Here is a 23,697-nt window from a genome sequence, read left to right on the forward strand (position 1 = left end):
TGCAGCGGCGAGGTGTAGTAGCGAGGTCAGCGGCGGCAGTGGCTTGCGTCTCTTCCCTCCCTTGCGATTTTCGACGACAACGACGGCTCTAAACTTCGCCGGCGCCTTTCCCTTTTTCCTCCCCCGTCCTTTTCCCTTTTCTTTTCTCCCTTTTCCCATGCATTCTTTTCTTTTTTTTTTAATTTTATAATTTTTTTTATTAACATAAGAGTAATTTAGTAATAAAATTTAAAAATGCCGATTTTAATACGAAAAAAATGTTTAAAATGATTCTAAATAAAAAATTACGTTGAGGACGATTTCGATTCTGATCCTAAACATTAGAGACCAAAACAATATTTACCTCTTAAAATTATTTATCAGTATAAAATATATATTAAAATATAAAATATTTATTAAAAGTAAATTAAATTATATATATTTATATATTTATAAATATATGATGACTAATTGATATATAAATATTATTTTTGATAAGAAATGAAGTTGCACCTCAATTCCCCCCTCTATATATATACAAATGACCACAATAATACTAAATATAAACCCTACTGTGATTAACTCTTACCAAATAAAAGATCATTATTATCACCATGGCTGACCAACCCAAGAAGCTTCACATTGCTATGATTCCATGGCTTGCATTTGGTCACATAATTCCATACTTTGAGCTTGCAAAACTCATAGCTCAAAAGGGTCACAAAGTTTCATTCATTTCCACACCTACAAACATCAAACGCCTTCCTAAGCTACCACCAAATTTACAACCTTTTGTGGAACTCATAGAACTTCCATTGCCTCATGTAGAAAACCTCCCTCAAAATGCTGAGGCCACTATGGACATTCCACAACACATGGTTCAATACCTCAAGAAAGCCTTTGATGGCCTTCAACAACCTTTGGCTAAGTTTCTAGAGAGTTCCACTCCTCATTGGCTCATATATGACTTTGCACCTTTTTGGTTGCCCCCAATAACTTCCAAGCTTGGTATCTCATCCATCTTTTTTTCTATCTGCTCTGCATTTGGTTTGTCTTTCATAAACAACTTTGGGCTAAAGTCAAATGATAAACCTTCCTTTGATGTTGATCCTTCTAAAAAAGTAATTCTTCAACACTATGAGGACAAAACAATGTCCGAAGACCACAATGAAGAGAATGAATCTGGTGTTTCAGATATATTCAGACTCCATCAAGTACTTGGTGGTGTTGATGTTGTAGCTGTAAGAACTTGTATGGAGATTGAAGCCGAATCCATAAAATATCTTCAAAATCAATGCAAGAAACCGGTTATTCCAGTTGGGTTATTGCCACCTTCATTACACTTATTCAATAATGAAGACAGTAAAGATGATGAAAATTGGAACACAATCCTTAAGTGGTTGGATGAACAAGAAGAAAGGTCAGTGATTTATGTAGCATTTGGAAGTGAAGTGGCACTAAATGATGAAGAATCCACTGAGATAGCTATGGGATTAGAGCTATCTGACTTTCCCTTTTTCTGGGTTCTGAAGAAGCAAAATAGCAGTCCAGATGTAAGTAGTTTAATGGAGACAAAACGTGGGATTATATGGACTAATTGGGTTCCACAGTTAAAGATATTAGCACACAAATCTGTTGGAGGATTCTTGAGTCATTCTGGTTGGAGTTCTGTGATTGAGTCTCTTCAATTTGGATGTCCACTTATCATGTTACCTTTTCAAAATGAACAAGGTTTAGTTGCTAGGCTTATGGAAGAGAAAATGGTGGGAATAAAAGTTCCAAGAAATGAAAATGATGGGAAGTTCACTAGAGATTCATTGGCTAAGGCATTGAGATCAGTGATGTCACAAGATGATGAAGGAAAGATTTATAGAAATCATGCTGAGAAAATGAGCAAGATCTTTGGGGACAAGGAGTTACACCAAAAATATATAGATGACTTTGTTGATTATATGGAAATTCATAGCCCCTCATCAAAGATTATTGCAAAATTGTATTGATAAAATGTCTTAAGCTATCTAGAGTTTCAGGGTGTTGTAATAATTGAAGTGTAGGGTATTTAATTACCTTTTGCACTTGCATTATGTGTAAGAAAAGAATAAAGTTGTTATCCAAAAATTCAGCTTTTTCTTCTAATTTTGAAACTAAATTAACCGAATTAATCTGAATTACCTAAGTTAACTTAATTAAACAAAATTGCTTAATAATTAAATTAATACTAAATATGAAAATTTTGAAAAATAATTAAAATAGTTAAATTAACTTAATAAAAAGGTTTAATACAACAGAAAATACCTACTCGAATTCCTAAATAATTTTTCATATCATAAACACACTCTCGTGGAAAAAGAAATATTTTTTGAGTAAATGCCCTTTCCGGTTCCTAATGATTTGTTCGATAGACTTTCCATCCCCTAAGAAATCTAAATACCCAAATCGATTTCTATCTATTATAATATCTGTACGTTCCAATCCATGCAACCGGTTCCGGGCAGATCACTGGCTGATGTGTCAGTAACTTGTCCACGTGGGTTTCTCTCCTTTATAATTGGGACAAATTGCCCCCTTAACCTTTGTTGAAACGTTGCGTTTCAACAAGAGCGTTATTCCATAAAACACCTTCCTCTCCCTCTTCATTTACATTTGGTCCTAACTCTGAAACCTTTCTCCTTCCCTCCAAAAGAGCGTTACGTTGAGGACGTGCGATCGTGCTGCACCACTATGTGGGAAGACATTGACTACATTTGGCAAGTTTCTTTGAAACGGTAAGGAATCTTTCGTTCTCTTCTACTTACTTTATCTTTCACTGTAGTCAAGTTGAGGAGTGTGTCACATAGTGGGAGTGAAATTAGCTTTGATAACTCAGTTCTCCTCTGCATGGTAATTATGGGTGGATGGGGTGAAGCACTAGCTTTGTTTGATGAGTTAGGGTTGTTGCGAAACTATAATAGTGATGTTAACTTTGAAAGTTTCTACCTTTCTGTTTATTGATGAGTTAAGAATTCTTAACTGATAGACATTTTATTCTATTTGCTGTTGATTAAGTTTGAAGTTTAGCTCTGTTACTAAGTTATAGTTTGGATTTTTATAGATGTCTGTGTTTGTTATCCCTATTTTTCATCATGGTGGGATACTCAAGAAAGATCCAAATGGAGTGTTACGGTACGTAGATGAAAAGATTGAGAAATTTTCACCCATGGATGTTGATTTTGTCAACAAGAAGGACTTAGAAGAACTCTTCAGGGGATTAGGTTATTTAGAATACAAAGAAATTTACTGGCTTGATCCATGGTCTATTCAAGTTCATTCCAACTCCAAGAATGAAGCCTCCACCAAAAAAATAGTGAAAGAACTTGCTATATGGATATTATGTTGTTTAGAGAATGTAGAACTTTGGTTTAGGGGAGACTCTATCTTAGTTATTTTGGTTATAGTAGTGTTGATGTTATGATTAGGTTCTGGTTTGAAGTCTACATAATACTCAAGATTAATTTAGAGATACAGTCAATTTTTTTTTGTTTTTGTTTTAGTATCAAGTTGAAAAAATACACATGGTCTTATGAGTGAAACTCTGGAGCTGTTCATATTTTGGAGTGAACTTTTTATTTGTAAAATACTCATGCTTTGGTTTGTGAATCACTTAATCACTTTATATGTTGGTTTCAACTTTTATGAAACTCTGAGGAGTGAACTTTTTGTAAAACACTCATGCTTTGGTTTGTGAATCACTTAATCACTTTATATGTTGGTTTCAACTTTTATGAAACTTTCAGAAAATGGAGTGCAATTTCAAATGTCTCACAGATTTGAATATTTATTTACATTGTTATCTTGATAGACATGTGTTTCACAAACTCATAATAATACAATATGATAATATCTCAATACACTATTTTAAATTCTAATAACTACATGAAATAAAATAAATTAAGTATCACTGAATTAGAGTAAATAATCATAACATCATTTGTTGTCTTCATACAAGCTATGAATTTCAACAATAATACATTAAGTAATTGTCTTCTATTTACATAACTTTGCACGCTAAATCAAATTCACATTTTTCTCAATTAACCCACTGCAAATTGATGAAATTATAAGTGTAACTGCAATTTCAATTAAAAAAGTGGTTAAGGTTCTGCATTTAGTGTTGCCTCCAAATATTTTTTCAATTTTCTGCTTTGCCATCATTACTTCCAGTGTCTCCAATCTTTCTTCCATCGTCTTCAAACTTTCAACCACACCATTCTGATTGACATAAGCTTTATGTGAATATGACTCAACATATTCATCAAGTCAAGTAAAGTATTTACAATGTGGAGCTGCAGTCTGCAACAAATAACACTCCATGGTAATGGCAACGAATTTTGAAACAAAACTAAAATTGAAAAATGATTACCTTAAATAAAGAGCAACAAAAAAAAAAGTTTGTTCAGATTTTCTGCAGTGCTAGATTGAAACAATATTGCATATGTGCCACAATGACATCTGGGTGCTACAAATCTTTTCTTGCCTTGGTTTGCCTTCTCTCCTATACTCCCAGTGGAACCCAGAGTCGGACTCCAGCACAAATTCTTCCCAGCTTCATTGCTTTCCTCTACAATTCGTGAAGAAGAGTCTCTGACTTTCATAGCCATATTGTTCTTTAGGAGAAAAGTCCTTATCTTCACTCTACACACAATGAAGACAACGAAGAATTAAAAAAAACCCTAAATAACTATGAACACCCAGGAGATAACTGCTTATAATGAAACGCAACGTTTCAACAAAGGTACAGGGAGTGATTTGTCCCAATTATGAAGGAGAGAAACTCACGTGGACAAGTTACTGACACATCAGCTAGTAACCTGCTCAGAACCGGTTGCAGGGACTGAAACGTACAAAAATCATAATAGATAGGAATTGATTTGGGTATTTAGATTTCTTAGGGGGTGGGAAGTCCATCGGACAAATCGTTAGAGACCGGAAAGGGCATTTACTCATATTATTTTGATGAATGAAAAACAAGCAAGGCTTCAAAACAAGATTGATACTAAATCTCATTTCATTTTGATTAAATCCATCCAAAATTAAAGCTGTTGTTTCAGCTTCTAGTGGCAAAAGTTATAACATAATTTACTGTAGTTAGCACACACAAGATTCAAATATGCACTACAGTTTAGCAAACATTTAGTATCCTTATAATCAAGAACAGAAGCAGAAATCTAAAAATAAAATAAAAGTTATATGCAAAATCCAATCATAGATAATATACCATTTTTATTAGAACAGGATCAATTAAGTACAAAAGTTGTAAGAATTTGGGAACATCGCCGCTACAAAGCTACAACAATATCCTCATCAATGTGAAAGCTTTATCATGGTATTCCTATCACTCTTATATCTATTGATTTTCACAAACTGAAAATTCAAATGTTGTGTTCGTTTAACACAAATATTTTGTTGTGAGAAACTATTTTTAGCATTTTTATGAGATTAGGTGCCAACAAATAAATCGTTTGAGGTACAATGTGATAAAAGTAGGGACACTAAACTATAAAGCTCATGTGGCTGATACAGTGATTGTTCCTCAATCATTGCAAAACTACAAGCGTATCTGCGTATGAGTCAATTGTCATCAATGGAGTGAATTATTATGTTCCTCACTAACTCACTTCCTCTATGTGCATCTCCTTCAATTTACCATCTTTCAAGATGGGCTACAAATGTGGCTGAGGCATGTGTGATGTAGGGGTAAAGCTGTTTGCCTCAAATTAAGTCAGAGCAGATTCTCAATAAACCTTAACTCAAATAATATATGTCCCCGTTTTTTACTAAGAGATTTCGAATTTGAATCTCATTTAATGCAAATTTGACTAAAAAAAAGAAAGTATCTTGTGTGTTGATATAGTATTTGTGACTTGTGAGTGTGTAATATTTAGAATTGAAAGTTATCCAATTCATTAACCAAAAAAAAAAAATTAATATGTAAAGTGTTTATATAATTAAAAAATTAGATTATTAAATTAAATATTATATATTTATATCTAAAATTTAGTTCGTATGTATTATAAAAATACATGTTAAAATTATTACTAATAAATTTTTAAAATTTTTTAATTTAATAAATACATAATAAATATATTAAAAATTAAATTTTATGCTTTTTATAAAACCTTTTTTATTTAATAATTTTAATTTATATTTTAAGGACATATATTAACTATATATATATATATTGATTTAAACATTTTTCACCCTACTAAAAATACGTTCGTTATGGTCAAAATTTTTGTCAAATTTTTCTAAAACATATATATTACGACATGCAAAAATATGAAATTCTAATATTAATTACCACTAAATTAGTGTCTATTTGGATGCTATTAAATTGATAGAAAAAAATTTTAATAAAAAATATATCTATTTAGTATATTTGATAAATTTTTTAATAGTAAAATAAAAGTACTAAAAAAATAAAAAAATATATTTTTTGAGAAACTACAATTTATATCTTTTTTAAAAAAAATTTCCTTAAAAAAATTATTTTTTACCTAATAAATAAATAAAAAAATATTTTTATATTATTTTACTCAAATATAATAATAAATAAAAAAATTATATAAAATATCTAAATATATATAAAATTACTTTTATTTTTTAAATATTTTTTTAAAATAATTCAAAAAATCTTTTTTAACAAACTCATCCAAATAATCCTTAGAGAGTTTTCCTCCAAAAATAAAATGTTGCATGCTTTTCATTCAACTCCACAAATGTTATGGTAAAATTATTTTACCAAAAATCTGACGGTAATTTAAATTATTTAGTAATTAGGTTAATTAGGTGATTTTTTTTAATTGGATTAATTTAAATAATTTAGGTTAATTAAATTAATTTAGTTTTGAAATGAGAAGAAAGGCTAAATTTTTTTATAACAACTTTATTCTTACACATATCATGCTAGTGCAAGAGGTAATTAAATACGCCACATTTCAACTGTTATAACACTCTGAAACTCTAAAAGGCTTAATTAAGATTTTTTTTCATCAAAACAACTTTGCAATAATCTTTGACGAGGGACTATGAATTTCCATGTAATTAACAAACTCATCTATATATTTTTGGTGTAACTCCTTGTCCCCAAAGATCTTGCTCATTTTCTCAGCATGATTTCTATAAATCTTTCCTTCATCATCTTCTGACATCACTGATCTCAATGCCTTAGCCAATGAATCTCTAGTGAACTTCCCATCAACTTCATTTCTTGGCACTTTTATTCCCACCATTTTCTCTTCCATAAGTCTAGCAACTAAACCTTGTTCATTTTGAAAGGGTAACATGATAAGTGGACATCCAAATTGAAGAGACTCAATCACAGAACTCCAACCAGAATGACTCAAGAATCCTCCAACAGATTTGTGTGCTAATATCTTTAACTGTGGAACCCAATTAGTCCATATAATCCCACGTTTTGTCTCCATTAAACTACTTACATCTAGACTACTATTTTGCTTCTTCAGAACCCAGAAAAAGGGAAAGCCAGATAGCTCTAATCCCATAGCTATCTCAGTGAATTCTTCATCCTTTAGTGCCACTTCACTTCCAAATGCTACATAAATCACTGACCTTTCTTCTTGTTCATCCAACCACTTAAGTATTGTGTTCCAATCTTCATCATTTTTACTAACTTCACTACTGAATAAGTATAATGAAGGTGGCAATAACCCAACTGGAATAACCGGTTTCCTGCATTGATTTTGAAGAACTTTTATGGATTCAGCTTCAATCTCCATGCAAGTTCTTACAGCTACAACATCAACACCACCAAGTACTTGATAGTGTCTGAACATATCTGAAACACCAGATTCATTCTCTTCATTGTGGTCTTCAGACATTGTTTTGTTCTCATAATGTTGAAAAACTACTTTGTTAGAAGGATCATCATCAAAGGAAGGTTTTTCATTTGACTTCAGCCCAAAGCTGTTTATGAAAGAAAAACCAAGGGCCGAAAAGATAGAAAAGAAGATGGATGAGATACCAAGCTTGGAAGTTATTGGGGGCAACCAAAAAGGTGCAAAGTCATATATGAGCCAATGAGGAGTGGAATTCTCTAGAAACTTAGCCAAAGGTTCTTGAAGGCCATCAAAGGCTTTCTTGAGGTATTGAACTATGTGTTGTGGAATGTCCATAGTGGCCTCAGCGTTTTGAGGGAGGTTTTCTACATGAGGCAATGGAAGTTCTATGAGTTCCATAAACGGTTGTAAATTTGGTGGTAGCTTAGGGAGGCGTTTGATGTTTGTAGGTGTGGAAATGAATGAAACTTTGTGACCCTTTTGAGCTATGAGTTTTGCAAGCTCAAAGTATGGAATTATGTGACCAAAAGCAAGCCATGGAAACACAGCAATGTGAAGCTTCTTGGGTTGGTCAGCCATGGTGATAATATATAGTAGGGTGTAGGTTTACTTGTTTAGTGTTATTAGGTTCATTTGTATATAACTATATATATATATATATATATAGAGGGAACGAAATCAATTGATGTGCAACTTGATTAAAATAGGGACACAGAACTATGAAGAGCATGTGGCTGAAATAGTAGTGATTGTTCCTCAAGACCTCAACAATTGCATGTGTTTTTACTATTGCTTTTTGTTTTTTTTTCACAAAATCATAATTATAAAAATAAAAATAGAAAAATAAAATAAAAAGTAAAAATAAACCAAATACATTTTTAAGTTTTATTTTTTATAATTTTTTTAATTGATAACTTTATATTTCTTTAGAATATATGTTAGTTAAATATTAATAACAATGAAAAATGTTTGACAGTCATAAAAAGTCATACAAAACTTTTTTTTTGTTTTATTTAATGTATGTATTTTCTTATTTTGTATTTTTTAATTATTATTAAAATAAATTTCCAATTTTAAATGTAATAAACATATATAATTATAGATATATGATGTTATATATTTATAATTATAAATATTAAATAAAATAAAATAATTGTGTTATTATCTTCTTAATATTATTTGTAACAATAATAGTAGTGGGGTAAAAATAATTTAATTAACTAAAATAAACAAATCGTTCTAAATATGCATAAATGGATTGAAAGTCATGTAAGATACGATCCTAAATCAAATATCAATTTTTTTAGTGGGTTAACCACCAATTTTGTACTAAAAGATTTAGTCGTTGACAAAAAATTTTTTTAAAAGATATTATCAATAAAATAATCCTTAAATAATTTGATAATACGATAAAAAAAATCAATAAATCTTATATTTTTTATAAGTAACAAATAAACTTTCATTTTTAGTAAACAGTTTATCAATTATATCTAAATTTTTTTAAATAATATTTGAATAAATATTTAGATGATAAAAAAAATTCAGAACAAAAATATAATCTCTAAATTTTTTATTTTTTATAAAAATATAGTCATTTATAATAAAAAAATTATTTTTTAATTATTATTAAAATAAATAACCAGTTTTAAATGTAATAAACATATTTAATTATAGATGTATGATGTTATATATTTATAATTACAAATGTTAAATTAAATAAAATAATTTTAATTTGTGTTATTGTCTTTTTAATATTATCCGTAACAATAATACTAGTGGGGTAAGAACAATTTAATTAACTAAAAAAACGTTCTAAATATGCATGAAAGGCATGTAAGATACAACACTAAATTAAATATCAATTTTTTACTATAACTTTATTAGTGTTTAAAATATTAATTAACTAATTAATTAAATTAGAAATACAGTAATACACTATTCATTTGAGCAATAAGTCGCAGATGTGAGATGTGTGACTGTAAACCACGCTATATATAGTTATTATCTGTTTATTTTGCATACTTATGAATGCGAGATTTTAACCAGTAGAGTGCTTAATTTAAGGTTAAAAATTAACTTTTAGAAATATTACATTTGAAAAATACTATACTCGGTACTAATAAAATCTTGTTTGTTAGTACTATAAATTGTTGAAAATTATTTTTAATATTTTTAAAAATAATATACGGATATATTTGTTTTATTATATATGCATTTTTTAGGGTATAATAAATAATTTCATATGTTGATTTTTATTCTCTTAACATAAAATATTAATACCTACTTTCCAGGGTGAGAATAAAAATTTTATATTTGTAGCAAGAAAATATTTGTGGGATAAATTAAAAATTATCAAAGAAACACATTTTTTAGTGAGCTTAATTATATTTATTATTATTGGTACCCATGCATATAAACCTCATAATAAGGTTTTAGTGGAAATAATATTGATAACTAAAAATAAATAATTTTATAATTTTAAAATTATTTTTAGTAATTATATAAATTATAAAAAAAATAGTCACTCAATGTTATACATTTTTTTTCAGCCATCAAAAGATTTTGCCAGTAATTATTAAAATTGTCACTAAATAATGGACGAACGTATATTAGATATATTGTATTTAACTTTTATATAAATAAATAAATAAATAAATGATGGAGTGAGACGGACATATATTTTTACAATCAAAACTCTAAAGAGATAATCTTTTTAAATAACAGAAAAATATTCTTAAATTAACACAGAAATTTATGAATCTAATATAAAAATAGAGACTTTGTTATACATATAAGTCTTTTTGGCATACAAACTAAGTCTATATAAGTCAACTCAAACTCAACAAAAACAACTCTCAATTTAAAGAGCGTGTAAACACGCGCTTCCTCAAGTTTGAATAGTGCAAAATGAGAAACACTTCTTCTTCAATGTTTGTATTCCACGTTTTTCCTCCTACTCCTTCTCCTCATTCTTCTTCTTATTTGCATTTCTCCTCATTGTTTTTACATTCCTTCTTCTTCGTGTTTTTATCCTCATCGTGGTTCTTTTTATTGTTATTATTGTTACTGCATTTTTTTCTTTCTCTTTTTTCTATTAATTTTGCAATATTATGTATTTTTTTCTTTTTTATTTGATTTTTTCTCCCAAAAAAATTATAAGAAAACGAAATTAGAAGATGAGGAAGAAGAAGCAGTAGAAGATGAGAAGGAGGAAGATGAAGAATTTTGAATTATACAGAACTATGAATAAAACTATACCCAAATATTTTTGTGTTACATCCAAATATGTTCATGTTACACTCAAATTTGCTGTAAATACAGAAAAATATTTCCTCTAATACTGCATTTTTTTCTTCTTTTTTTTCTTCTTTCTTTCTTTCTTGTAGTTAAATAAATATAAGTCCATCCTCTTCCAAGTAATTTTGCAACATTATTTGTTTTTTCTTCTTTTTTGTTTGATTTTTTTGTTTTTATTCTTATTAAGAGAGTAAAACAAGAAAAAACTTGAGAAGGTAAAACAAAAAAGAAAAGATGAATAAGAAAAAAAGAAAAAGAAGATGGTGATGATGATAAAAAAAGAAGAAATAGTAGAAGATGAGAAAAAGGAAGAGGAAGAGTTTTGATTTATGCAGAACTTATCAGAATAAAAATACATCCAAATATCTTCGTGTTACATCCAAATATCTTCATGTTACACCCAAATTTGCTGCAAATACAGAAAAATATTTCTTCTAATGCTGTATTTTTTTCTTCTTCTTTTTTTCTTATTTCTTTCTTTCTTTTAGTTAAATGAATGTAAATTCATCCTCTTTCAAGTACTTTTGTAACATTATGTGTTTCTTCTTTTTCTTTGTTTGATTTTTTTGTTTTTATTCTTGTTAAAAGAGTAAAACAAGAAGAAACTTAAGAAGATAAAACAAAAAGAAAAAGATGAATAAGAAAAAAAGAAGAAGAAGATGGTGATGGTGATGATGATAAAAAAAAAGAAGCAGCAGAAAATGAGAAGGAGGTAGAGGAAGAGTTTTGAATTATACAAAACTTATCAGAATAAAAATACACCCAAATATCTTCGTGTTACACCTAAATATATATCTCCGTGTTACACCCAAATTTGTTGCAAATACAGAAAAATGTTTCCTCTAATACTACAATTTTTTCTTCTGAATTGAACCACACTTCAACTGCTTGATTGGATTCAAAACAATAAAAGGAGGAGAAGAAATTCTAATGAAAAAAGAAGGAAGAAGAGGAGGAGAAAAAAGAAGTGGTATTGATGACGACGATAACGAAGAAGAAGAATAACGAAGAAGAACGTGCAGTAATGACACGAAACGTGTGAATATAAATGACTTCTAAAGACTTAGCTTGTATAAAAAAATGCTTGTATATAAAAAATAACTCATAAAAATGTCTTATAACTAACACATAATGTTTTGGATTTAGCTAAATTTTATAAAGTAAGAAAATTTTAGTTGAAAATATAAAAAAAATTAACTTTCCAATGCATTTATTTTATATTCATTAAATGAAAATATTTAAAATTTGATAACTATATAATGTGTCCTTAGAAAATATGTTAATTAAATTTTGTTTTTTTTAAAGAAAAAACACATGAAAAAAAAATAAGCATACAATGTTTTTTTTATAATAACACAAATAATATGGCCGAAGAAAAAAAAAGAAGAGAATCATAAATGAACTCTTAAATAATACATTAAGACATAATAGAAATATTGTTAACCCCTAACTAAATGTTAGGTCCATGGGTTTCCAAAAAATCAACAAATTCATCTATGTACTTTTGATGCAGCTCCTTCTTCCCAAATATCTTGACCTTCTTCTCCTCTGCATGGCTTCTACAACTCTTTCCTTCCTCTTCCAACATCATAGTTCTCAATGCCTTGGCTATGGAATATCTTGTGAATTTTCCGTCATTTTCATTTCTTTCCACTTTTACCCCTACTTTTATTCCTTCCACAACCATAGCATTCAACTCTTGCTCCCTTGAGAAGGGCAACAAAATAAGCGGACAACCAAATTCAAGAGACTCTATTATGGAACTCCAACCACAATGACTCAAAAACCCTCCAATAGACTTATGTGCTAATATTTTTAATTGTGGTACCCAATTATTCCATATAATTCCACGTTTATTATTTGTCTCCATTGGACTACTGACATCGTTATTAGGACTATTTTTCCGTTTTAGAGCCCAAAAATATGGACAATTAGATAATTCTAATCCCATAGCTATCTCATTGAATTCTTCATCACTTAGTTTAACCTCACTTCCAAATGCTACATAAATCACTGACCCTCTTTCTTGTTTATCTAACCACTTAAGAATTTTGGGCCAATTTTCATCCTTGTCATCATTGTTGTTGTCTTCATCATTACTTTGTGGTGAAGGTGGCAATAACCCAACCGGAATAACTGGTTTCTTGCATACACGTTCAAGATTCTTTAGAGACTCACCTTCAACCTCCGTGCAACTTCTTATAGCGACGGCGGCGGCTCCGACCACGATTTCTTGGAGTCTGAATGCATCCGTGACCCCAGATTCATTTTGTTGACTTAGGAAGTCATACAAAGGCTTAGCTATTTCTTCAATGGAGTTGCTATGTGCCCTTATTAGAACGGAATCTAAAATGCAATATTTAACAAATGCACAAAAGATAGAAAAGAAAATGCATGAGATACCAAGGTTAGAACATATTGGTGGTAACCAAAAAGGTGCAAAGTCATATAAGAGCCAATGAGGAGTGGAACTCTCTAGAAACTTAGTCAAAGGTCCTTGAAGACCATCAAAAGCTTTCTTAAGGTATGGTACTATGTGGTGTGGAACATCCAAAGTTGATTCTGCATTTTGAGGGAGATTTTCTACTTGGGGCAATGGAAGTTCTATGAATTCCAAAAAAGGTTGCAAATTTGAAGGTAGTTTAGGGAGGCGTTTGATGTTTGTAGGTGTGGAAATGAATGAAACTTTGTGACCCTTTTGAGCTATGAGTTTTGCAAGCTCATAGAATGGAATTATGTGACCAAAAGCAAGCCATGGAAACATAGCAACGTGAAGCTTCTTGTTATTGATAGCTTGTTCAGCCATGGTGATAATGGTAGTTGTCTTACTTTTTGTAACAAATATAGTTAATTATTTATAGACCAGGTTAACTACCGAAAACGTCTCTAAATTATTCGAACGCTGACAAAAATGCACCTGAATTTTATTATAAACAAAAATATCTTTAAATAATTTAAAAATACAATAACAATACTCAACCATAACTATATATTTTTAAAAAATGCCTTAGAAATTAAATTTTGATCTGATTTTTTACAAGCATAATTAAAAAAAAAGATATTATTATTCTTAAAATTTGGTGATTTATTTCTATGTATATATTATTTTGTGATTTTTTAAAAGTATTATTGGTTTTTAACAAAAAAAATATAAAAAAATATATACTTACCAAAAAATTACCAATTTTTATGTATAATAATATCTTATTTTTATAATTATATTTGTAAAAAATTACATCATAATTCAATCTCTAAAATATTTTTTGAAAATATATATGTTGGGTATTATTTTTGTGTTTTTATATTATTTGAAGATATTTTTGTCGATAGTAAAATTTGGGTACATTTTTATCAGCGTTTGAATAATTTAAGAGCATTTTTGGTGGTTAACTTTTATGGACCACATAGTTACACGTCACCACATTAAAGATTCAATAATTGTCCTTAGATTTAGCGTTCGAGGAATAACGACACGAACATTGGACCATAGACAAGGTGATTGATATGGCTTTGTCCTTGGAAAAGGAGTTCCGAAATATTTTTGAGTTGCAACGACTGTCTATCCCCTCAACCATTAGTGGCTCTTGGATTCCTCCCTCAGTGGGTACCTTTAAGATTAATTGTGATGCTAGTTATCCTAGCAGTGGTGCTCAAGTTGGTTTTGCTTGTGTTAGCAGAGATTGGAAGGGAAGGTGGCAACGAGGCTATTTGAGAACAATTGAGAGTCGTAGCATTTTGTAAGGAGAATTGTTTGCTATTTGGAGAGGCTTTCTTTTAGCATGAGACTCGGGACAAAGAGACATTATATGTGAGACAGATTGTGTGGAGGCTTTTACTATTGTCAATAATTTACAAGATTGCTCTGGGTTTATTGATCCTTTGGTGTTAAAAATATGAGATATCATGTCTTGGAAATGGCGTGCTGATCTTTGGTTGATCTTGAGAGATGCAAATACAATAGCAGACATCATGGCAAAGACCGCAATGAGGACCTTTTCTCCCCTAGTGAAGCTTCCGTTGCCTTAAAAAGAATTTGAGAGTAGTATTCGGTGGGACTACCTTTCTTAAGCAGTTTCTTGTTTTTTTTTTTCTCTCTCTTTTTTGTTTATTTTTTTTAAGTCACAAAAAAAATTTAATAATTGTATATGTTCCATGTCCATTATTAGTTAAAAAATGTTATTTGGATGTTAAAATTAATAATTAAAATATTATTATTATATATTTATATATAAATATATGTATTATTTAATTTATATTTTATATTTTAATATATATTTTATATTAATGGTTGATTTTGTTTTGGTAATTGATTTTAATACACAGTAATATCATATTGATATTGACATAATTTTTTTTCTTAATTCTATTTATTGCGAGTATGTGGCCCACAAATTAAATTATTATAAGGTCTTACATTTTTGTAGCAGATATTTGATAATAAATATATTCTCATTCTTATTTTAATAATCTGTTCTTTTATAAATTTATGTAAAAATACAGTATAACAAATTATGAGCAATAATATGTAAAATTACATCATCAAAAATTATAATAGAAATAACAATATTACTTTTGTTGTCTTTTTTATGATTCAGCGTTGTTCCATAAGCTTATTGTGTTTTTTTAGAACATAAAATTAGAGTCGGCAAAATGAGGTAATTAAATTTTTTTTGTTTATCCATTTAAACGACTGAATTTTGCTTTTAAAATAAAGTCAACTTATTCATTGGGGACTATTGTTCTATTATTCTAACAGGCTCCGCCACTGCTGAAATAGGAATAAAGGTGCTTCTGTACATATTTATTTGATTAAAAATATTATTTATATATTAAAATTAATTATTAAAATAAGTTATTGTATATATATAATTTAATTTATTTTTAATATATATTATATATTAATAATTAATTTTAATATATACTTAATATTGATTGTTGGTTGATAGTTAAATAATCTTTCTTTTTCTTAAAAAGAATGAAAAAGTATCTTAAGAAATATTAATGCATAGCCTTCGAGCATTTCGCGTGGAACGCATGGGAGGATAAAAAAAAATATCCATCCGTACTGTACTAGAAGATATCATTGAACATTATTGTGAAGGAAAATTGTATTGATAAAATGTCTTGAGCTTTTTAGACTTTGAGAGTGCTGTAATAATTGAAGTGTAGGGTTAGATCACCTACCAATCTTATTAGACTTCAATATTTGAAGGGAGGAAAGACAGACAGACTTTTCAAGCTTCTTACACTTTGGATTCTTCCTGAAGACTGCAATAATTTAGTAAAAAACAATTGGTGTAAGTAAGGAGATCTTATTTTTAACATCAATATTTTTACTGAACAAGTTAAAGTGTGAAATAAGGAGGTCATTTTTAAGAAGTAAAAAATCATGTTTAGACAGATAGTGTCAACTAGAATTTATCCTTCACCAGTAATCCTTTTCTAAAAAAATTCCAAAAAATCTTATGAAAGGCGAAGTGATTATTGTTCAATAGGAGAGTTATTGGCAACAGATCATAGATGTCCAAATGTAAGGTTATTAATTTTGAAGATAAAAAGTCAAAATATTTTCACCAAAAAATAAATGGTAGAAAAAGGAAAAATATATGGTCAAGGCTCTAAAGAATAATGGACAGATACTGTAGAGGAACTAAAGGATCTAGAAGTATCTTTTTTAAATTTCTTTATGCCCCCTTATAATTATAATTCGGTGTTTACAAATTTTTCTATTGATGAATGGTAGATTTTTTAGATTATCTGAGGCAGACCTAAACCTCTTCAATAGTAATATTAGTCGTGAAAAGATTAAACATGCAGTTTTTAGCATGAGCAGTTCGAAGGCGTCAGGAAAGGATGGTCTCTCAGCAAAATTCTTCCAACACTCATGGGATATTGTGGCTGATTCCGTTATTAATTGGGTGCAAATGATTTTTTGGAACCCAAAAGAGATTGTCAGAGTGAATTAGACCCTAATTTCTATCATCCTTAAAGTTCCTTCACCAGAGAATTATGTTCACTTCAAGCCTACAGTCTTTGTAATGTCTGTTATAAGATTGTTACAAAGGTTATTGCTAAGAAGTTGAAACCTCATCTAAATTATATTGTCTCTAACACTCAAGAAAGTTTTGTACTAGGCAGGGTTAGTGCTGACAATATTTTAGTAGCTAAAGAAGTGATTCACACTATGAGGACTAGAAAAAGTGGCAAAGATCTCATGGCCATTAAGATCAACCTAGAGAAGGCTTATGATCGTCTAAGTTGGAGGTTCATTATGGAAACCCTATGTGACATAGGCATCCAGAGAATTTAATCAATGTTATTCATCATTGCATCTCTTCCCCCTCTATGAACCTTTTTGGGAATGATTTCCCTTCTGAGGATTTAAATCCGACAAGAGGCATAAGACAGTGAGATCCTTTATCCCCTTATCTCTTTGTTTTGTGCATTGAAAAGCTTTCACATTTGATAACATCTCTTATTGATAACAAAAAATAGAAACCGATTAAGCTATCTAGGAATGGACCTCATTTATCTCATTTATGTTTTGCAAATGACCTTGATTTGTTTGCACAAGCAAGTAAAGATCAAGTAAAAGTTATTAAAGAAGCTCCCAACACGTTTTGTGAAGCATTCAGTCAGAAAGTCAGTTTAAACAAGTTGTGCGTATTTTTTTCTAAAAATATTAACCAATAACAACATTATTAAAGAGAAATTCAGCAGAGAACTTGGTATTCTTCTGACAAGCAATCTTGGAAAGAACCTCATCATCCCTCTCATCCATGAGAAGCGTGAAAGGATCTATTTTCAACCTATCCTAGACAAGATGTAAGCTAAGCTTTCGAGTTAAAATCTGCCTACTCTCTCATTGGCGGGCAGATGCACGCTTGTTCCATCAGTGCTTTCTACAATTTCAAGTTATACTATGCAAACCATGAAGATGCTTAAAGAAGTTTGCAATTAAATTGATAAAATCTGTAGAGATTTTTTATGGGAGTCAAATGAAAAGGAGAAAAATTTTCACTTAATCAACTGGGACACTGTTTGCAAGCCGAAAGAGCTAGGAGGTTTGGGTTTACATAAAGCTCAAGAATCGAATAATCTTTTTCTTATGAAACTGGCTTGGGGTTTAATTCATGATGGCCAAGCTTTATGGGTGGAGGTGATGAAATCCAAATATGGGTGTGGAGACAGCCTCATTCCTAAGGTAATGAACAGGACCGATTGCTCTAATGCTTGTAAAGGAATTGTGAAAGTTTGGAATCAAATTCAAAGCAATCTAATATGGTGTATAGGAGATGGGAAAAGCATTAAATTTTGGACAGCTCATTGGATTCCAGGAATTGCTAATCTTAGTGAACTACCCCTTATTCAAATTGATAAGCACATAAAAGATGATACGTTGGATAGCTATGCTACAATTGATGGATGTTGGGATTGGACGAAGATCTTTCGATCTGTCCCAGAAAAGGTTACCAACCTGATTCACACTATGAAAACGCCTCACTTCTCTCTTAGCCCATACTTTATTTGTTGGCTACAGACCCGCAAAGTAAATTTTTTATCAAATCAGCCTAGAATGCTGTATATGTGGATGATGATGAACCTAGTCGGATTTATAAAACTTGCTGGAAAACTAGAGTTCCTCAAAGACTGAGAACATTCTCTTGATTATTATGTCATAATGTCCTGCTAACTAATGTTAAGAGAAGAAATAGAGGACTTACAGACAACGGAAATTGTCCAGATGCATTGATCACGAAGAAAGTTTGCTCTATGTGCTTAGGGGCTGTCCTTTTTTTCCAAAGAAGTTGGATCAGCAGCCTGAATAGAAACTATCAGAAACATTTTTCTAGCCAAACTCTCCAAGACTGGCTATATGAAAATATGAACAGAGTCTCTCCATCTAATAGTGGGACTTCATGGCCTACTTTTTTTCTTACCACCTGCAACATAATTTGGAAAAAGAGGAACAACTTGATTTTTAGACAAGAGAACACTCCATATCATCAAGTTGCTCAGGAAATTAAGGTAATAGCTAAAAATTACCATGATATTCTTGCTCTTACTGAGAAGAGCAATGACATCCTCTAAGCTTCTCGCTCTGTTCTAATAAGATGGAAACCGCCAGATAAAGGATGGTACAAGGTCAATATCAACGGCTCAGTTCTTCAAGCAAAGGATTCAGATGCGTGTGGCGGGCTAATTAGAGATTCTAACGGTATAGTTGTGGCAGGATTCATGATGAACATTGAAAAAGTCACTATTACAACTGCAGAGTTTTGGGTCATATACTTAGGTTTTAAGATTGTCATTGAAATGGGTTTCAAGAAAGTAAGGATGGAGATGGATTATACCTGTGTAGTGAAATTATTGCAGAATAGCTCAACCCCCTCCATAGCTGCATCTCCCTTATTCGAGCCATTAAAGATCTCCAAGCCAACCCTGGAGATTTCAGTGTCAATCACATTTTCAGAGAGACCAACTTTAGTGCAGATGCTCTGGCGAAGAACGCCCACAATCTTCTTATGGGTGTTCATCGTTTCATCACTCCGTCCTCTTTTCTTGCCCCCTTGCTGGATGGTGATAAAAGAAAAGTCATGTTTGCTAGAATTCTAAGAGCTTAATTTGTTTTTGTTTTGGGCCTTGGAGCCCCCTGTTTTATCCCAAAAAAAAAAAAGTTTTCCAAAAAATTTTCCTATATAGGTACAGGATGCATATGTTGTATGTTTATCTTCGTAAATATGTGATGTTTGCTGTTTTGGCAAATTATTGGCCTGTCCTCATTCATGTTTACATTGACAACGATTATTTATTTATTTATTTTGGTTAAAATTGACGATGACCTTATTATTGAGAAGGAATATTGATCTAACCAACAGGGTGAAAAAGAATGTCATCAATCAATAGCATAGTTTGAATGAGGTTCTTCTTCAATCAACCGATACATTAGCACAAAAAACCCCAGTGATAGATAATCAAATACATTATAAACACTTCATTAAACATTTATCTATCAGTACATATCGGGTAAACGAATTAACTTTTGGATATTCAGACCTTGCAAGGCATGCTAGGATGAAAAAAAAGCAGTGAAACGAGCTCAGCAAAAAATACTGATGTAACAAAGTGTTTGGAATAGGACTTTAAACAGCCAATCAAACAGAGCAGACAATGTAACACCCTATCACACAGAGCTTTACGCTTAAGTAGTAAAACAGAGGTGGTGTGGTATTATGACCTCTAAAAATAAAATATATACAGATAGTAGTGGAAAGGATATAATATACGAGGAGCCATGAAGAATAGGTAAAGCAAAATCACAAAATTAAAAGCGCAATGCTCAGAAATAACGTAACTTGCGTACAAAGAAATTAAGGTTCATAAACATATATATACAGAAAGTAAGAACAGAGGGTCAAGAGTACAAGATAACAAGCTCCTAACTCAACCTGCGAAATTAAGGCTGGCCAGAGAAAATTTACACACACACACACACACACACACACACACACACATATACAAAGCCCATAGCCCAAAATACACAAAAGTGGTCCTAGTTCTACATACACCTCTGAGAGGTACAAAAGTAAAACAAGTTGTTAGAAGAGTATGTACGTACATATAGTCATATATAAGCTATACACCAAAATAAAGTCCCCAAAAGATCCACTTCGCTGCAGAGCTCCAGACGCCTAGTGAGGTGCCTCTCGACCTGCATCTGAAAACACAGAATATTCGTATAGAATGAGAACCGGAGGTTCTCAGCATGGTAAAGGTACCACGTACATAAGATATAAGGCCTTGGGAATGCCAGATGCAATCCTAGAACACCGACATTCAGATTATAAAACTTAAAGGGCTAAAACAGAAACCATAAACAGGTTGTCTTCTAAGGATTCCTAAACCTAACTAAAACTTAACTAGAACACTAAATCCCTCCACCTTTCCTTCGCTCCTCCATTTCCGGTAAATTTGCACAGACAGACAAGCAGACAATGGCAAACACATGTAGAATACAAGTAATATAGATAGCAAGTATAACAATTAGCATATTATAATCAATTAGGCATTCCCAATTAATGCACAAGCAAACAATTCAAACAATATGCACATGATGTATATCTGTCCTATGGCTGATGAGTCTCATATGTCGGTTATCAAGCCAACCCGACAAGTCCGACCGTTAAACATTGGACTATCCCCTAACATACATCCCTAAGAGTTTATGCATAATTTTTTCTCATTTATATATAATTGCTCAATGGGAGAACATTCCCGGGAATTTATAAGTGTCCGGTCACCCTTACGTCGTAGGATCAACAGAGTGTCGAGTCTCAACCTGGAACATGTGGTGGTAAGCCACGACACTTTACCCAGGGAAACTCGTATCTCAGATAATTGAGTGCATAAGCCAATAAACATTCATAATCATTCATAATAATTACACAATCATTCTTTATAGCCATGGCATCATATATACTTTAGTTTTCTGCATTTTTCATACTTAATTCATCATTTTTCAACCATACTTCACTCCCAAGTTACCACATCTTCCTAGTTTCTTCTCATTACTAGGCATACTATTAAGATCTAGGGCTAAAAGAATGAAAACAAAAGTTTAGAGGTTTGAAATTAAGCTTTAAAACACAAAATCCATGTTTGCTGAAACAGGGGTCACGCGTACGCATGGGAGTGCAATTTGCCCATCACGCGTACGCTGGACAGAACCAACCGTTTGCGTATGAAGCCCTATGCTCACGTGCGCAAGGGTCTCTTTTGCCCATGATGCGTACGCATTGCTTCGTCCGCGTATGCATACATGCCAAACAGAGATGACCCTTCGCGTATGGAGGGGTATGCGTACGCATACACTGCAGTTTGATTAAAAAAAATGGCTAAGTCTGCAGAATTTTAATTTTACATATCAAACTTCCGACACGCATAGCTTTCTCGTTTTAAAATATTTTTCATCCATTTTTCGATCGGCGTAAACTTCACAGACCCAAATTTCAATACCAATTACAACATACCAATTACAACACCCCAACATACCAATATATAAAATTAACACCCCAACATACCAATTACAACATCACAACCACCACAAGTTACCATATACGACCATTCCTCAATTTTAAACAACCATATGCATAATTTCTCAACAATGTCAATAAAATCATCAATATACCACCACCCATTCTTATTTATTCATATCACCATCATTAACTCATCACCTACAACCTAGTATCATCATAAGCAATAGTCATCCAACAAATACTCAATCAATAACAATATTATCATCAAAAGCACTAAGCATTCAACATACTCATGCGTTCCAACCTATCCTATGGTCATCTAACCTAAATTTTCACAAAACATTATATATTAAATACGATAAACCAAAATCATACCTTAGCCGATTTCCACGTATAACCCGAAACACTACCAAAAGACACCAAACACAGCCCCAAGGATCCAAAATCTCCAAAGCAATGACACCCAAACTCCACCAAATCTCCAATATTTACAACCAAGTTCTAATTTACATATATACATACCTAATTCATATATATATATATATATATATATATATATATATATATATATATATATATATATATATATATATATCCAAAACTTAATATCCAACACACAAAATCAATCAATTAGCTAGAGTTCTAGAATTCTCACTTTATCCAAACACACAAAAAAAAAAAAAGGATCGAATGTTTTTCTCAAGCTAATTAGATCCTATAATATCAAAGAGTCAAACTCTCAACACCACTCTATTTAATTTCAAAAATTTTAGGGAATGAGAGGCTGAGAACGAGAATGAAGGTTCCTTACCAATTTATGCAACGAACTTTATAGAGCTCGACGCCACAGACACGTGGCCGCAAGCGGTGCGGCAATCGGAGTCCAAAGTAAAAAGATATGGTGATTTGAAGTGGAATCAAGGGTTTGAAACCTTCTCTTCTTTTCCCTTGGCTTGTTTCAGCATTTCTTTGTTAAATGGGGAAGAAGATGGACTCTTCTTAAGTTATTGGACTCATGGATTGGACCTTGGTTTCGAATTTTTTTTACTAAAAATTAATTTATTAATTAATTATTTATTAATTTTACGAAATTTACGGACAACATAATCAAGCAGCAACATCGCTGATATTGGATTTGGATCCTCTAAAGTTTGAATTTCACTTTAGAGAGTAAAATGTGATTTCTACCCTTGAATAGTTTCTCTTTCATATTTATTTTTAGTCCCACCTATGAAATCAATGGTGAAAGATCACACTTTACTCTCTAAATTAAAATTCAAACTTTAGAGAATCCAAATCCAAAGTTAATATCAACAATTGCGAAAGAAAAAGAGTTACTGGTGGCCTCATTTATGAAATGGTCTAACAGCTAATGTGCTTGCCTCTTTTAGAATCAGACTTGCTGCTATAGTCAACCACATGAGATTAGATTATTAGAACAATCCTGCAAAGGGAGGCATTCTGGCAGCAAAGGAGGCAACGAATCAACTAGCAAAGCGTGAGACTGAGAACAGATGGGTAACTTATCTATTCTCGGGGAGCGATAACAG

At 31.2% G+C, this 23,697-nt stretch overlaps 3 protein-coding genes across 3 annotated transcripts; 1 reads left to right on the forward strand and 2 right to left on the reverse strand.

Moving 5' to 3' along the window:
• The first annotated feature begins 557 nt into the window (after window positions 1–557).
• On the forward strand, window positions 558–2,101 carry LOC130976144 (putative UDP-rhamnose:rhamnosyltransferase 1). The gene has a single exon (XM_057900911.1). The coding sequence runs from the start codon at window positions 594–596 to the stop codon at window positions 1,977–1,979; it is 1,386 nt and encodes a 461-aa protein (XP_057756894.1). The 5' UTR covers window positions 558–593; the 3' UTR covers window positions 1,980–2,101.
• A 4,906-nt stretch (window positions 2,102–7,007) lies between these two features.
• On the reverse strand, window positions 7,008–8,393 carry LOC130975790 (putative UDP-rhamnose:rhamnosyltransferase 1). The gene has a single exon (XM_057900526.1). It carries the CDS (start codon window positions 8,391–8,393, stop codon window positions 7,008–7,010), a length of 1,386 nt encoding a protein of 461 aa, XP_057756509.1.
• Window positions 8,394–12,483: 4,090 nt separating this feature from the next.
• On the reverse strand, window positions 12,484–13,928 carry LOC130976231 (putative UDP-rhamnose:rhamnosyltransferase 1). The gene has a single exon (XM_057901032.1). It carries the CDS (start codon window positions 13,915–13,917, stop codon window positions 12,562–12,564), a length of 1,356 nt encoding a protein of 451 aa, XP_057757015.1. The 5' UTR covers window positions 13,918–13,928; the 3' UTR covers window positions 12,484–12,561.
• Between the last annotated feature and the right edge of the window lie 9,769 nt (window positions 13,929–23,697).

Source organism: Arachis stenosperma, chromosome 4, assembly GCF_014773155.1.
Source record: "Arachis stenosperma cultivar V10309 chromosome 4, arast.V10309.gnm1.PFL2, whole genome shotgun sequence".
In the NCBI taxonomy this organism is placed as follows: Eukaryota; Viridiplantae; Streptophyta; class Magnoliopsida; order Fabales; family Fabaceae; genus Arachis; species Arachis stenosperma.